The sequence below is a fragment of the Haemorhous mexicanus genome, chromosome 30 (genome assembly GCF_027477595.1).
Source record: "Haemorhous mexicanus isolate bHaeMex1 chromosome 30, bHaeMex1.pri, whole genome shotgun sequence".
Classification (NCBI taxonomy): domain Eukaryota; kingdom Metazoa; phylum Chordata; class Aves; order Passeriformes; family Fringillidae; genus Haemorhous; species Haemorhous mexicanus.
The window spans coordinates 4,440,058-4,452,277 of NC_082370.1; the positions used below are offsets into that span (position 1 = coordinate 4,440,058).

At 58.9% G+C, this 12,220-nt stretch overlaps 2 protein-coding genes across 2 annotated transcripts; both read right to left on the bottom strand.

Moving 5' to 3' along the window:
• Nucleotides 1-1,463: 1,463 nt before the first annotated feature.
• TMEM230 (transmembrane protein 230) lies at nt 1,464-7,046 on the bottom strand. Its single transcript, XM_059870574.1, has 4 exons — nt 6,893-7,046; nt 4,456-4,583; nt 3,997-4,119; nt 1,464-2,598 (listed from the first exon to the last, which is right to left on the bottom strand). Exons 2-4 carry the CDS (start codon nt 4,552-4,554, stop codon nt 2,458-2,460), a joined length of 363 nt encoding a protein of 120 aa, XP_059726557.1. The 5' UTR covers nt 4,555-4,583; nt 6,893-7,046; the 3' UTR covers nt 1,464-2,457.
• Nucleotides 7,047-7,822: 776 nt separating this feature from the next.
• PCNA (proliferating cell nuclear antigen) lies at nt 7,823-12,075 on the bottom strand. The gene is made up of 6 exons (XM_059870573.1): nt 11,744-12,075; nt 10,760-10,857; nt 10,293-10,360; nt 8,783-8,977; nt 8,413-8,536; nt 7,823-8,326 (listed from the first exon to the last, which is right to left on the bottom strand). Exons 1-6 carry the CDS (start codon nt 11,962-11,964, stop codon nt 8,244-8,246), a joined length of 789 nt encoding a protein of 262 aa, XP_059726556.1. The 5' UTR covers nt 11,965-12,075; the 3' UTR covers nt 7,823-8,243.
• Between the last annotated feature and the right edge of the window lie 145 nt (nt 12,076-12,220).

The window sequence follows — 12,220 nt, forward strand, 5'->3', positions numbered from 1 at the left end:
GAAGGGGAGAGGAGCAGCTGTGCACGTGCACATCCAGTTCCACACAGGACACGGGAGTGGGAGCAGGGAAGCACAGCTGGGCCAGCACAGAGCCCTGGGAAAAGGGCAAAAAATCTTTATTTTCATTGGGCTGGGAAGGCAGGACTGCCCCGAGCTGGGAGGGGGAAACCAAAGGTGTCTGCAGTGGCTGGGAGGCCAGGGAGGTCCAAGGGCTGGGTGATGTCCCCTGCCTGCTGAGGGGACATCCAAGGGCTGGGTGATGTCCCCTCCCTGCTAAAGGGACATCCAAGGGCTGGGTGATGTCCCCTCCCTGCTGAGGGGAGGTCCAAGGGCTGGGTGATGTCCCCTGCCTGCTGAGGGGACATCCAAGGGCTGGGTGATGTCCCCTCCCTGCTGAGGGGACATCCAAGGGCTGGGTGATGTCCCCTCCCTGCTGAAGGGACATCCAAGGGCTGGGTGATGTCCCCTCCCTGCTAAAGGGACATCCAAGGGCTGGGTGATGTCCCCTGCCTGCTGAGGGGACATCCAAGGGCTGGGTGATGTCCCCTGCCTGCTGAGGGGAGGTCCAAGGGCTGGGTGATGTCCCCTGCCTGCTGAAGGGACATCCAAGGGCTGGGTGATGTCCCCTGCCTGCTGAAGGGACATCCAAGGGCTGGGTGATGTCCCCTGCCTGCTGAGGGGACATCCAAGGGCTGTTGGAAGTTGGAAGGAACCCACAAGGATCATCCAAGTCCAGTTCCTTCTCCTGTCCCCTTCATTTATCCCACTTAGGTGACCCCCCCTTCCCAGACTGCTTCATCTCCTCCCTCCCTCTTTGTTTTTCCATCTGAACTTCCCTTCCACTTCCTCTCCCCGCTCCCCAAACCCAAATAAACGCAGGTTCTTGTCCCCTAAGAGAGGCTGATTCATGGTTTGACGTCAGCAGGAGCTCTCCTGGCCAGAGCCTGCTCTAATTGACACATTCCAGCTGCTGCCAGCAGCTCCTGTGTCCCTTGTCCCCTGTCCTGCTCCAGCAGGGAGAGAACCTCCAGAGATGGAAAGGGAGATCCTGAATTCAACAATTTACCCAGTTCTTCCTCAGTGCTGGGATTCACTCAGGGGAGTGCAGACAAGTGAAGGGTTAAAAAAACCACCTTGGCTCAGGGTTTGGGTTTAGCCTGGAGCACTGAAGGAGGAAAAAAGGCAATTCTAGGAGCTCAGAGCAAGGTGTTTGTCCAGCCCTGATGTGTGGACACCTCCGTGGGCCTGCTCTGCACTGCCAGTCCTGCCCCCTCCTTCTGGAATGTTCTGGGGCTTGGGTGGCAATTGTGGAGCACCTTGTGCAGACTGACACTGCTGGGGCTGTTCCAGCTCTGCCTCCCTCACTCCAGCAGCACCTGCAGCTGGAGGCTGCAGCAGCCAAAGCCCAGCAGAGGTTTCAGTGCACTCTGACCCCTGTGAAGGTGGGAAGGACAAACTTGTGGTTCCAGAGAATACAGAACTTTATTCATGTGAAATGCATCCACTTGCATTGCTGGTCCTTGTCCAGGAGACAGCCTGCTCTGGCCTCACAGGAGTGGAGCCATCACTGTTTGCCCTGAATGACACAGCAGCAAAGCTGGCAAAGCAATCCAGGGGGGGTTGGTCAGCACAAACTACACAGAGGACTTCTCTTCACTGGCCTGGGCAGGTCTGCACAGCAAATTATCTGCACCAGGACCAAAGGACTCCAAAGGACACAGCTGGAGTTCGTGTCTCCAACACCCACGTCGGTCAAGCCCAAGATTTTTGGTATTCAGACACTTGAGCCCGGGTTCCAGTCCTTCTCCCAGTATCCACCTGGTGTTTAAATGCCCAGCAGACTCAGCACCAGTCCCTGTGAAGGATAAGCAGGTTCTGCCAACAGCAACAGTGGCACGGGGGCAGCTGGCTCGGGGAGGAGGTGTTGGTGGGGAAATGGGCCTGGTCAGGCTGACAGGGAGCTCTGGAGCCAGTGCAGAGTGGAAATCACTTCCTGCAAGTGCTGCTTTCCCCCTCTCATCAGACTTTATTTACTCCAGGACCAGCAGTTTGGAAGCGTTTCTGATGGACAGAGAGCAAAAGGAGAATTTAATGATGGTCTGTCTGCAAAGGTAACCCAACAATAACCACAATGGAAAGCTAAAATAAACTCTAGAAAACAGAGAAAAAACAAGTATCTGCTGCTGGAACCAGCTGCTCTATTTTTGGAAAGCTGCAAGGATTGCCTCGCCCAGGAAGAGCTTCCCAGCGAGCGGAATTATGCAACCCCGAGAGGAGGAAACAAATCCCATAAATCCCAAGTTCTTTGCAATTCCTTTTGGTCAATTCCGGGCTGCAGCCCCCACCCCCCAAACTGCAAAACCTGCATCGCCTCCAGGCCGGGACACGCAGCCCTGCCGGCATCCAGGGGAACTACCACCTCCGAGCGGCCTAATTAGGGCGGGGTTAATTAACGGCTCAGTCGTCGAAGTCGGGGATGTCGTCGTAGGAGTAGCCCCGGTAGCCCCTGGAGGCGTAGTAGGCGATGCGCAGGTGGTAGAAGCCGGGCAGGAACACCAGGATGCCGATGATCAGCACGGGGATGGCCCGGTCGGTCTCCTGCAGGGACACCTTCAGCTTGGACTCTGGGATTTTTCAGCTCCTGTGCTGCTTTGGTGTGCAGCTCTGAGCTTCTGGTTAAGTGTTGTAAGCTCTCTTCACAGGGTAGGGAGATAAAACAATTCCTGCTCTAGCTGGGGATTAAGGACAACCTCCCAAAGCTCAGGCCAAGAGCACAAACTGTGAACTGAAGAGGGAAAACCAAGGAGGATGGGACTGCATAACCTCAAGCTGTAACTGGACAATGAACTCCAATATACAAATGGAGCAGAACTCATCAAAGTGACAGACCCCGTGAGCAGTTCTCCACTTTGGGACCATTTTGGTTCACCCTGGGTGCAGCCCTGGCTGGGCTCTTGTGCTGCCCAGGGTGGATCCATGGAGGAGATCCTTTAATAAATCCCTGCTTTATTCTGTAACTCTGCTCTAGCTCAGCCTCCCCAAGGCACCACAGTGACATCTCTGTGAGGGGCTCTCCTCCCTCTCACACCCTGCCTGGTCCAGGGGAAGGCTGCCCTGCCCAAGGCAGGTGAGATGTGAATGAATTCTCAGAATGAGGTGATCTGGAAGGTTCTTTGAACCCAAACCATCCCGTGGTTCTGTAATCCATCCCCAAGGCCTGGTGAGAAATAAAAACCCATCATCCACCAGAAACATCTCAGCTGTCAACAGGCTGAGCCCTTGATCCTGTCCTGGCCTGTCCTCCTTGCTGCAGGAACCCTGAAGGGACCCCCTCCTTCACCAGGGAACCCTGGATGTGCAGCCAGGGCTGGGAGCTGTGAGCCTGAGCCCAGGGATCTGTGCCTGGAGCGCTGCTGATAGCCCCAGAGCTGCTGCTGCTGCTGCCAGAGATAAGGCAGAGCTGCCAACCCCCGAGCCCAGAGCACAGGGAGCAGGGGAGAAGCACCCAGAGCTGCAGGAGCAGATCCCTGCCCATGGACCACCCTCAGCCAGATGGGGAAGTGCTGCCGTGCCCCACACAGGGTCTGGCAGCTCCTCCCTGTCCCTGCAGGGGCTGAGATCTCTCCAGGACAGGGGTGTGACCTCCCCAGGGACACTCAGCCCTCCGTGGACATCCCAGCCCAGCCAGGCCGTGGTGGGAATCCATTCCCTGCTCACTCCTGTGGCTCTGAAGTTTACACTGAACCCCATCACAGGATCCTTGAGGCTGGAGGAGACCTTCAAGGTCATCGAGTCCAACCACCCCCAGGGTCACCCCTAACCCACACCCTGGAGTGCCACATCCTCGTGTTCTGAACCCTCCCAGGGATGGGGACTGCACCACTGCAGCTCTGCCAGGCCTTCCCCACCACAAACCTTTCCTATTTTGAATTGAAGCCTCCCCTGGTGTCCCCTGATGTCCCTGAGGGCAGTGCCAGGAGTGTCTGAGGCACTCACCCCTTTGCTGATGTACCCTGCCAGCAGCAGGGCTCCGATGATGATGAGGAAGGTCCCGATCATGAAGAGCACCACAGCCAGTGCAATGGCCTTGTAGGGGATTTTGGGGGGGCTCTTCTTGAACTGGATGGAAAAACCCAAATTTTGAACAGCTGAACTCGGCACAGCTCCCCTCCCACCGCAGCACAGACGGGACCCCACAGCTGGCACAGGACAAAATTCTGCCCCACAACTGCCCTCCAGGAGGAGTTCTGCCCGTGGAGACCCTGCTGGGCCAGCCCCATCTCCCAGGCTTGTTCCCAGGAAGGCTCCTGGGGCTTTCCAGAGGGGAAGGGCCCGGGGTTAGGGTTAGGGTTTGGCTCCCTCCTGGCTTTGTCCCTCTGAGCTGCAGCTGCCTGTGCAGGGCCAAGCTGTGGCTGCCCCTCCTCGTGGTTTCCCAGCTCCCTTCCCCAGTTTTACCTGCAGGTCAATGTACCCATCATCAGTGCTGGAGAGTTTGGAATATTTGACTTTGCTGCTGGGGATCCCAGCAGAGAGATTGGTCCTCGACGGCATCATGCCAGGGGAGCCTGGGCATCAGCTACAGCCTGGGAGCCAGGGCAGGAGCAAAAACAGGAGAGGAAACTGAGAGGAGGCAGACTGAGAGACACAGAACTGAAGTTTCTGAGGAGAAACTCCCCTGTCGAGGCCGTGCCCCCCCAACACAGCTCTGTTCCCCTTCAGAAATGAAAACTTTCCCCCCAGTGGATCCAAGCATTTCATTTTTAGCCAAAAACACAAGGAAGAACCTGTGCTTCCAACCAGATGGGAACTCCCAGGCAGGGCCCAGGTATGACCCAGCTCTCACTCCACCAGGACACAGATGTCCAGGCTGTTTCTGAACAGGACACCAGCAACGAAACCCAAACCAGAGCTAAACAAAGCAGCTCTTCAACCACCAGGAGATTTTGCAAGAGAGCAATTTTGGAAAAAAAACCCAACCAACCAACCACAGAAACCAATGCAAACCACTGGAAACTGGAAGGAGATGGAGCTGCCACGGGGACAGCAGGAGTGACTCAGAGGGAGCAGGACACGGGGACAGAGTGTGGGTGGTGAGGTCACCAAAGCCCAGGTGTGCAGGGCAGGGTCCCAGTGCCAGGGGGACAGCCTGGGGACAGGGATCAGAGCCAGCTGCTGTCCCTCAGAGCTGCCCAGGGATCCCAGCAGGACACGGATTCCCAGGGGACAGGCAGGGAAGGGCTCCCCACACCTCCCAAAGCCTCAATGGAGCTTTTATCTTCTGAAAAAGTCTGGAACCAAGGGAACAAAAGTAGATATTCCAGCAGTGCCAATGGGAAGGGATAAAAACTCTGTTTCTACAACATTCTTTAGCATCTGAGGTGATGCTTCCACTCAAAATATTGAGTCTCCATCAAACTGAAGCCCTTTGTCACTAATTGCTGGCACATTCCCCACCCAGCTTCGTTCCTCCCACTGTAAAATTGACTTTTATAAAATCCCCTCTGACCTGAAATTCCCACCACTGAACCTCTGGTTTGAACTTTGGGCTTTTGTTCCAGTGGCAAAAGCCAAACATGGACAAAACATTCTCAGCCCCGTGGATAATGGAAACACCTGCAGGGTGGCATTTCCTGCTCCCCACACATCCTTGTTGACCCCAGGCTCTCCCACATGCCCGAGGGTAGATGTGCAGGAGGGGGAAAAGCCAGAATTCACCGACCTTTCTGAAAGGTGCCAGATTTCCCAGCTCTGCCCCATTTTGCTCTCTTTTCTTACTCACTGCCCATTATTTACCAGGCTGTTCAGTGGCTTCTTCTGAATTATTCCTATTTTACGCTTGCCCAGGCTGTCCTGTCCTCCCCACTGCCCCACTTACCAACAAGAAAGAGGCTGTGGAGCACAAACGTATAGAAAATATAAAATATTCTCTCTGATCTCAAATTTAAGGGCCAGGTTTAACTCCACTGAGCTTCACACCAAGTGAGCACCACAATGGTTCAAGAGCAGGACCCAGCACAGTGCTGTGCTTTTTGGGAGCCACAGAAATAATCGGGGCCTGAGCAGCTTGGCCAAAACAATTAATGCCGAAGTTCAGGATTTCTAACGTGGCAGCTGTGCTTTAAACCCCGGGGAGGCGCCGGGAAAGCCCCGCGACCACAGCCCCGCATTCCCCCGGCAAACCAGGAGGGGCGGGGATGTGGCTTGGGGACAGCGGGGACAGCGGGGACACCCGGGGACACCCGGGATGGGGAGTCCCGGCCTCACACCGCTCCCAAACCCACCCCAAATCCACCTAAAACGCCCCAAATCCACCCAGGACCCCCCAAATCCACCCAAACCCACTCCAAACCCACCCAAACTACCTGAAATCCACCCAAACACCCCAAATCCACCAGAACCCGCCCCAAATCCACCTAAAGCATCCCAAATCCATCCCGAATCCACCCCAAACCACCCCAAATCCACCTAAAGCACCCCAAATCCATCCCGAATCCACCCGAACCTACCCAAACTCCTACCCAAACCCACTCCAAATCCACGCCCAATCTACTGGAACTCACCCGAACCCAACCCGGTACCCCCGGCCCGGCCCGGTACCCCCGGCCCGGCCCAGCTCCGGTACCCCCAGCCCGGCGCAGCCCCGGTACGCCCAGCCCGGCCCGGTACCCCCAGCCAGTCCCGGTACCCCCAGCCAGTCCCGGTACCCCCGGCCCAGCCCCGGTACCCCCGGCCCAGCCCAGCCCGGTACCCCCGGCCCAGCCCGGTACCCCCAGCCCCGGTACCCCCAGCCCCGGTACCCCCGGCCCAGCCCAGCCCCGGTACCCCCAGCCCGGTACCCCAGCCCAGCCCGGTACCCCCAGCCCAGCCCGGTACCCCCGGCCCGGCCCGGTACCTGCCGCCCGCCCGCTCCATCCCGGCCCCGCCTGTGCCCCCGCGGCCCCGGGAAGTTGATGGCGCTGACGCCGCTTCCCTTCCAGGTCACGGCGGGGCCGGGCCAGCCTCCTGCGCCCCGGCACCGCCGCGGCAGGGCGGGAACAGCCCCGCTGAGGGAACCGGGCCGGAATTGCTGAAAGAAAAGCTCTGGCTGGAGGATGAGCCGTGCCAGATGTTTTCCTGAAGTGCTGGAGGAGAAATGGGGAAGGGTCTGGAGACAAGCTCAACAAGGGAGGCAGCTGAAAATCAGCGTCCGAACCCAAAATCCGGGAATGGTTTGGGTTGGGAGGGACCTTGAAGTGCCACCCAGTGCCACCTCTGCCGGGGGTGGGGACAGCTCCCGCTGTCCCTGAGTGCCCCCTCTACGCTGGTCTGGGACACTGCCAGGGATGGCCAGGAGTGCGGGTCCCAGCAGGAGCCCAGGGCCGGGCAGAGATTGTCCCCAGGGCCGGGCAGGGACTGTCCCCAGTCCCTGGGCAGGGCTGTCCCTAAGGCTGGGGCAGCGCTGTCCCCAGCCCCGAGCAGGGACTGTCCCCAGCCCCGAGCAGGGACTGTCCCTCCCCGGCAGCAGCCGGGCTCGCTCGTGGCCGGCACTGCCACCTGGTGACATCCTCTGCCACCTGCTGGGGACAGCGTTTCAGGCGGTTCGTCCCCAGGACTCTCCTTACAGACCAAAATGTGCTGAAAATGGGGCAATCGGGGCGGAAAAAGCCTTCACAGGACCGTGAATTCCAGCAGCAACCCCTGTCCCCAAGTGCCACATCCAGGGAACAGACTGGCACCTCTCCTCTGAGTGACCAGAGCTGAACTCTGGGCCTTGAGAAGGGAGTCAGGGCACATCAGCACAGCTTCAAAAGCATTGATTCACCCACATTTAAACACAACAAACTCCAGGAAATTATATTTTTTATTTCCATTTTCCAAGTTTCAATCAGAATATCGGCTTCAAAAATAAATGAAGTAAGGTCACAAACTTGTGGGATAACAAAACAGCAACCCTAAGCTACAGCTCCACAGGGAAACTCCAGGATACATCTTCACCCATTAAATATTGCCCCTCTTCTCCAACAGCAGCTGAAAGGAGTAAAAAATTTCACCTTCAACAGCATCCAAGACATTGTTGGGAGTACAGGAACAGACTAGAAAAACTCAGCTTTTCTATTTCAAATGATACCAGGATAGCAAAACAGAGAGTTGAGAAATATTTACAAATGTATCTACAAGACACGGCTACAGTGCTCCCAGGATGCTCCAGGGCTCTGGAATTGCTGCCTCCAGGCAGGAGCAGATGTCCCCCAGTCCTGCTCCAGTTAAGAGCCATCCTGCTGGTCCTCGATCTTGGGGGCCAGGTAGTACTTGAGGTGTCCCATGTCAGCGATCTTGTACTCCACAACTGGGGGAGAGAATGAAAAAGGCTGTTCAGGAGGTCCTGCAAAAATCCAGCCTGCACTTCCAGTCCTGCCGAGGCAGAGCACTCACCCAGAGGAACGTCTGCAGACATGCTGAGTGTCACCGTGGGGGACAGGGGGGTGGCTTTGGTGAAGAAGTTCAGGTACCTCAGGGCGAAGGTCAGCTGCACCGGCTCGTTCATCTCTATTGTAACCTGGGTGAGCAGGAGAGGGTTCCAGAGCCCTGGCACAGCTCAGCCCTGGCCACCAGGGCTGCAGCTCCCAGGGTAACACTGGAGGGGTTCAGGGACCCCCTGAAGCAGGGGGAGCTGTCCCTGCTCCCTGCAGGGTGGCTCTCAGTGACCTCCAAAAAGGCCCTTTCCAACCCCAATTCCAGGATCCCCCCCCGGGCAGAGAACCAGCTCTGCAGGCGAGCCCTGAGCCCCGCCTGCCCCACTCACAGCCTCCTCCTCCTTGTCCACGTTGCTGGTCTGGGACAGTTTGATGTTGCCGTTGCCCAGCTCGCCGTTGGCAGAGAACTTGACGCCGTCCTTGGCGCAGGAGATGACCACGGCGTCGCCGATGTGGCTCAGGTCCCGGCAGATGCGCGCGAACTCGGCCGAGGGCATCTTCACCACGCAGCTGTACTCCTGCTCCTGGGGACAGGGACAGCTGGCAGGGCTGGGCACACTCAGGGACACCCACAGGGACAGCTGGCAGGGCTGGGCACGCCCAGGGGCACCCACAGGGACAGCTGGCAGGGCTGGGCACCCACAGGGACACCCACAGGGACAGCTGGCAGGGCTGGGCACGCCCAGGGACACCCATAGGGACAGCTGGCAGGGCTGGGCACGCCCAGGGACACCCACAGGGACAGCTGGCAGGGCTGGGCACGCCCAGGGACACCCATAGGGACAGCTGGCAGGGCTGGGCACCCACAGGGACAGCTGGCAGGGCTGGGCACACTCAGGGACACCCACAGGGACAGCCTGGCAGGGCTGGGCACGCCCAGGGACACCCACAGGGACAGCTGGCAGGGCTGGGCACGCCCAGGGACACTCACAGGGACAGCTGGCAGGGCTGGGCATGCCCAGGGACACCCACAGGGACAGCTGGCAGGGCTGGGCACCCACAGGGACAGCCTGGCAGGGCTGAGCATGCTCAGGGGCACCCACAGGGACAGCTGGCAGGGCTGGGCACACTCAGGGGCACCCACAGGGACAGCCTGGCAGAGCTGGGCACCCACAGGGACAGCTGGCAGGGCTGGGCACGCCCAGGGACACCTGCAGGGATAGCCTGGCAGGGCTGGGCACGCCCAGGGACACCCACAGGGACAGCCTGGCAGGGCTGGGCACCCACAGGGACAGCCTGGCAGGGCTGGGCACGCCCAGGGACACCCACAGGGACAGCTGGCAGGGCTGGGCACGCCCAGGGACACGCACAGGGACAGCTGGCAGGGCTGGGCACGCCCAGGGACACCCACAGGGACAGCCTGGCAGGGCTGGGGTGTGGATGCCATGGGACAGGGAGAGAGAAACGGAAGCGTTTCTCACAGCAGCTTGTGAGAAATTTTAGGGAGCTGGAAAGATGTGATAACCATTGACTATAAACAATTTGCAGGCTCTGTTTTTCTGCCTTTTCAGTTCCTCTCAAGGGCAGTGCGTGAGAAAGATGTTGCTGTTAGTTAGCCAATAGAACAGAATCTATCTCACCACTCTATACAAACCGCACGGTTCTTCTGAACAAAGTCTTCTTCATCTTTCTACAATCCTGCCCCTCACCTGTTCCTGCCCTGACCCTGGCTCACAAGGGACATGGGGGTACCCACCGGGACAGCCTGCCACCCCTGGGGCACTCCCAGTGCCACCCTGGCAGCCCCAGGCCTGTCCAGCTCCCAAGGCTGCTGTGTTCCAAGATCTGATGTGAACCCAGTTCCACACCAGTGCCACCAGTCACCCCATCATTTCTTACTGGGATTCCCAGCTGCTCCACGTCGAGATCCATCAGCTTCATCTCGTAATCAGAAACCTTCTCCTGGTCTGGGGAAGCAAAGCACAGTGACACCAAATGGCAGAGTGACAAACATCACCTGGACTGCTGCCACTCCTCACTCCCTCCAGGTACAACCACCTCAATAATGGCAGTAAGATTTCCCCCTGTTCCCTTAGGGCTGGAACTCTGGGAGTGCCCTAGCTGCCTTTTACAGGCTCTAAGGGTACAGCCAAACCCATCTGTGTGCAGCCTGAAAGAGCCTTCCTTTCACAAAGAAAATATTTATCAACTTCATCAAGTTTTACTCTCCAGACTGTTCCAAGAATGAGGCGTGCCTTCCCACCCCTGCAGCACCCACTGCCACTTCCCTCCCTCCTGCATCCCCGTGGCTCCTGAGGCTGCCTGAGCACACCCCAGTAACAGAGGATTCCCAAAATCCCACTCACTGGGTGCCTCGAACACCAGGGCCAAGGTGTCAGCGTTGTCCTCAGCCCGCAGGGTGATGATGTCCTCGTTCCCTGCACATTTCAGGATCTTGGACATGCTGCAGAGGACAAAGGCAGGTCACTCATGGGGTGGGGAGCTGACAGGGCAGGAGGGAATGTGATATTACAGTGATCAGGTGTCCTCATAACACTCTTGGAAAAGTGGGTGTATGGGGAGACCCCCCAGCCTCTTTGGCTGATCTCTTCCAGTGCTTGGTCACCCACAAAGTTCTTCCACACACAGGGGGTGGAACCTCCCGTGATCAGCTCCTGCCTGTTCCTCTTGTGCCATGGCTGGGCAGATCCTGCATCCATCCTGACCCCTCCCATGGATGTTTACACACAGTGATGATTTCCCTCTCTCAGCAGTCTCCTCAGCCTTTCCTCATAACAGACACTCTCCAAGCCCCTCATCTTTGTCCCCCTCCGCTGGACCCGCTGCGGGAGTTCCGTGTCTGCCCTCTGCTGCGGAGCTCAGAGCTGGGCACAGCACTCCAGGAGCGCCTCACAGGGCTCACGGCCGCCTCCCGGACCCGCTGGCAGTGCTCATGCTGCCGCTGCCCAGGATTCCGTGGGTCCTTTCCAGACAGCGGCAGGGCTCCAAAGCTGTCACTCCTGTCCCACCGGGGCCATGGCGGCCGCCCCCGCCAGCGCTGCCTTTTCCCGCCACTTGGCGCCGGCAGTGACGTCACGGCCGCGACGCGCCCCGCGCGCGCCACGAAAAACGGCGCGAGAGTCGTGAGGGGAATGGGGGGGGGGAAGAAAAGGGCTGAGGGGGCTCCGAGCGCCTCCGGGACCCCTCACAGCTCCGGAGCACCCGCTCGCCCCCACATCTCCCCTCACACCCCCTTCCCCAGCAGCCCCCGCTGCCCTGAGGGCCACAGCCCCCCGGGCCTACTCGGCCGCCCCATGGCAGCGCCCCAGGAGAGCGCGCGGCCGGCTGACCTGGACAGGTTGACGCCCATGGCGATGTTGCGGTCGCAGCGGTAGGTGTCGAAGCCCTCCGATCGCAGCGTGAGCTGCACCAGAGAGACGTGCGAGGAGTCCATGCTCTGCAGGCTGATGCCTCCCGAGCCCAGGTCCCAGCAGGCCTCGGTGATGAGGTCCTTGAGTGCCTCCAGCACTCGCTTGAGCACCGAGCCCTGCACCAACCGCGCCTCGAACATCTTGGCAGCACCAGCGGGAGCGTCACGGACGGAAGCGACAACAGAACAACTGAAATATAGCGAATCGGCCCTCCAAGCCGCCCTTTTTATGCACTCTGTCGCCCCGCCCGCCGCCGCGCAGCAGCCAATCACCAGCGCCGCTCTCCTCCTTTAGCCCAACCTTCTCCGACCTCACATACAGGGCCCCGCCGAGCTCCAGCCAATCACAGCGCTGCTCTTCCCCTTAGCCCCGCCCCTCCGTGCGGCGGGAGCCAAT

What these genes read in the sequence shown, in the direction of transcription:
- TMEM230 (XM_059870574.1), bottom strand. Translation starts at nt 4,554, where the DNA reads ATGATGCCGTCGAGGACCAATCTCTCTGCTGGGATCCCCAGCAGCAAA. An exon ending in ATGGGTACATTGACCTGCAG is followed by an intron (nt 4,120 to 4,455) that starts GTAAAACTGGGG and finishes TTTTCCATCCAG; the next exon opens with TTCAAGAAGAGCCCCCCCAA. An exon ending in CAGGGTACATCAGCAAAGGG is followed by an intron (nt 2,599 to 3,996) that starts GTGAGTGCCTCA and finishes GTGTCCCTGCAG; the next exon opens with GAGACCGACCGGGCCATCCC.
- PCNA (XM_059870573.1), bottom strand. Translation starts at nt 11,964, where the DNA reads ATGTTCGAGGCGCGGTTGGTGCAGGGCTCGGTGCTCAAGCGAGTGCTG. An exon ending in TGGACAAGGAGGAGGAGGCT is followed by an intron (nt 8,537 to 8,782) that starts GTGAGTGGGGCA and finishes CTGCTCACCCAG; the next exon opens with GTTACAATAGAGATGAACGA. An exon ending in GTCTGCAGACGTTCCTCTGG is followed by an intron (nt 8,327 to 8,412) that starts GTGAGTGCTCTG and finishes TCTCTCCCCCAG; the next exon opens with TTGTGGAGTACAAGATCGCT.